The 2,817-nt window shown below is 56.3% G+C and overlaps 1 protein-coding gene across 1 annotated transcript in view; it reads left to right on the top strand.

The window, feature by feature from the left end:
* pygb (phosphorylase, glycogen; brain) overlaps window positions 1-2,817 on the top strand; it is a 7,441-nt gene that overhangs the window by 845 nt on the left and 3,779 nt on the right. Inside the window, exons 2-13 of the mRNA XM_015377591.1 lie at window positions 367-468; window positions 546-624; window positions 701-804; window positions 882-1,013; window positions 1,076-1,187; window positions 1,536-1,618; window positions 1,685-1,828; window positions 1,898-1,990; window positions 2,064-2,210; window positions 2,280-2,443; window positions 2,517-2,631; window positions 2,703-2,804. Of these exons, the coding sequence (XP_015233077.1) occupies window positions 367-468; window positions 546-624; window positions 701-804; window positions 882-1,013; window positions 1,076-1,187; window positions 1,536-1,618; window positions 1,685-1,828; window positions 1,898-1,990; window positions 2,064-2,210; window positions 2,280-2,443; window positions 2,517-2,631; window positions 2,703-2,804 (1,377 nt within the window). The remainder of the gene's footprint in view (window positions 1-366; window positions 469-545; window positions 625-700; window positions 805-881; window positions 1,014-1,075; window positions 1,188-1,535; window positions 1,619-1,684; window positions 1,829-1,897; window positions 1,991-2,063; window positions 2,211-2,279; window positions 2,444-2,516; window positions 2,632-2,702; window positions 2,805-2,817) is intronic.

Here is a 2,817-nt window from a genome sequence, read left to right as displayed (position 1 = left end):
AGGGATTGCTAAAGAGTCAATGGGTCGATGCAATCAGCTGGTTTTCCTTAGATAGAAAACTTTGAATCAATCTGACTGGATGATCTGGTGAACTGGAAAGTGACCTGAGATGATATGATGTGAATTGGAGCTATAGAAATACACTGAATAGAATAGACTTGTGGGGGGGTTCTATTGTATCGTTTTCAGTGACGTCAGACAGGAAACAGGAAGCTGAGATGAGGTGTGACCTCATCGTGTTTCTGGATCCAGTCTGGTTGGTTCTGATCCAGGCTGTTTTGGGTCACACCGTGTTCTGCTGGTCAGACTGGGAGCACCGAGTCCTCCAGGTCCCTCCTGACCCTCCTGTTTGTCTTCTGTCCACAGAGGGTCTACTACCTGTCCCTGGAGTTCTACATGGGTCGGGCTCTGCAGAACACCATGATCAACCTGGGCCTGCAGAACGCCTGCGACGAAGCTCTGTACCAGGTAGCGCTTCTGACCCGTTGCATTGCGGCGGAAGCGGGTCCGTTTCTGTTCCTCTGACCCGGTTCTGATGTCTGCAGCTGGGCCTGGACATCGAGGAGCTGGAGGAGATCGAGGAGGATGCCGGACTGGGAAACGGCGGACTGGGAAGACTGGCGGGTAAAACCCAGACCAGCCAGCTAGCTCCTTCATGTGTTAGCGACGACCACTTCCTGTTTCTTCTTCCTGTGTGCAGCGTGTTTCCTGGACTCCATGGCGACCCTCGGCCTCGCCGCCTACGGTTACGGGATCCGCTACGAGTTTGGCATTTTCAACCAGAAGATCCGTGATGGCTGGCAGGTGGGGTCATCTGCTGCAGGTCCACAATTCTGACCCAGTTCTACTGATGTGCTGAAATGAAGCTCCGCCCCCTGCAGGTAGAGGAGGCAGACGATTGGCTGCGGTACGGGAACCCTTGGGAGAAGGCGCGGCCGGAGTACATGCTGCCGGTTCATTTCTACGGCCGAGTGGAGAACGTGGAGAACCGGATGAAGTGGACCGACACTCAGGTTGGGAGGTCCTGGTTCTGATCCGGTCGGCGTTCCAAACGCTGACCTGTGTTTGCCTGTAGGTGGTGCTGGCGATGCCCTACGACACTCCGGTTCCTGGTTACCATAACAACACGGTGAACACCATGAGGCTGTGGTCGGCCAAGGCTCCCAATGACTTCAGCCTGCAGAACTGTGAGTCTAGATCCGATCTCCACTGGCAGAACTCTGATAGATCCGGTTTGCTCAGAGGAACTGTCGCCAATCTGAGGTCCTCAGATTCTGAGGTCAGAATCTGAGGTTCTGGTCGCCGTTAGAACTGGAAGCTGCTCCTCCCGTAGCGGCGTCTGTTGGACGTAGACGGATCCAAACTGAGCCCAGAGAGGCGGAACCGAATCCATCTCCTGGTTCCTTTAAGTCCTCGCTCTAATTTAACCACAGAAGAAGAAGCTCAACCCACAACCTGTAGAATTGGTTCCATACGTTTCCTGCAGGTCCGGTTCTGGTTCTGGTCCTGATCTTCTGCTTCTGTCTGCCTCCCAGTTAATGTTGGCGATTACATCCAGGCCGTCCTGGACAGGAACCTGGCTGAGAACATCTCCAGAGTCCTGTACCCCAACGACAACGTGAGTCCGACTCGTCCGGGCTGAACCGTAGAACCGCTCGGTTCTGATCCGTCTTTTTCTGCTCAGTTCTTTGAGGGAAAGGAGCTGCGCCTGAAGCAGGAGTACTTCGTGGTCGCCGCCACCCTGCAGGACATCATCCGCAGGTTCAAGTCCTCCAAGTTCGGCTGCAGGGATCCGGTCCGAACTTCCTTTGACACGTTTCCTGAAAAGGTGAGGAGTTCTTGGAAGCTTCCTTGCGTCTTCGGGAAGCTAAGCGCGTCTTTCCGTCCGTCCCTCCAGGTGGCGATCCAGCTGAACGACACCCACCCGGCTCTGGCCATCCCGGAGCTGATGAGGATCCTGGTGGACATAGAGAAGCTGGACTGGGACAAGGTCAGAGGTCTGGAACCGTCTCAGGGTTTGAAGGACGTCTAAGGACTGACTAAGAGTGTCTCTGTCCGTCCAGGCCTGGGACATCACGCGTCGGACCTGCGCCTACACCAACCACACGGTTCTGCCTGAGGCCTTGGAGCGCTGGCCGGTCCAGATGTTCGAGCGGCTGCTGCCTCGCCATCTGCTCATCATCTACGAGATCAACCGGAGACACCTGGACGTAAGGCCCCGGGGCCCTCTGCAGCGGCTCCAGAGCGTCCCCTGTCCCTAATGACCCTGTGTCCCACAGCTGATCGCGGCCATGTTCCCTGGAGACGTGGAGCGTCTGCGGCGGATGTCTCTGATCGAGGAAGGAGACCCGAAGAGGATCAACATGGCTCACCTGTGCGTGGTGGGATCCCACGCCGTCAACGGAGTGGCTCAGATCCACACGGACATCGTGAAGACCAGCGTGTGAGTCCTCCCCAAAGACGCTTTGAGACGTTGTCCCTGCTGGACACTCTAGAACGTCCTCCTTCTCCTGCAGGTTCAGAGACTTCCACCAGGTGGATCCTGAGAAGTTCCAGAACAAAACTAACGGCATCACTCCGCGGCGTTGGCTGCTCCTGTGCAACCCGGGCCTGGCTGACATCATCGCTGAGGTGTGTCCTCAGCGGGGGACGAGTCCTCGGTTCCAGTCCGTGTAGCTAAGACGGTTCTGTTCTCTCTGCAGAGGATTGGAGAGGACTTCCTCACAGACCTGTCCCAGCTCAAGAACCTCCTGCACTTCCTGGACGACGAGTCCTTCATCAGAGACGTGGCCAAAGTCAAACAGGTGGAGACAGAAC

This window comes from Cyprinodon variegatus, unplaced genomic scaffold, assembly GCF_000732505.1.
Source record: "Cyprinodon variegatus isolate N-32 unplaced genomic scaffold, C_variegatus-1.0 Scaffold156, whole genome shotgun sequence".
NCBI lineage: Eukaryota > Metazoa > Chordata > Actinopteri > Cyprinodontiformes > Cyprinodontidae > Cyprinodon > Cyprinodon variegatus.
This window is presented reverse-complemented; position numbering and strand designations above follow the sequence as displayed.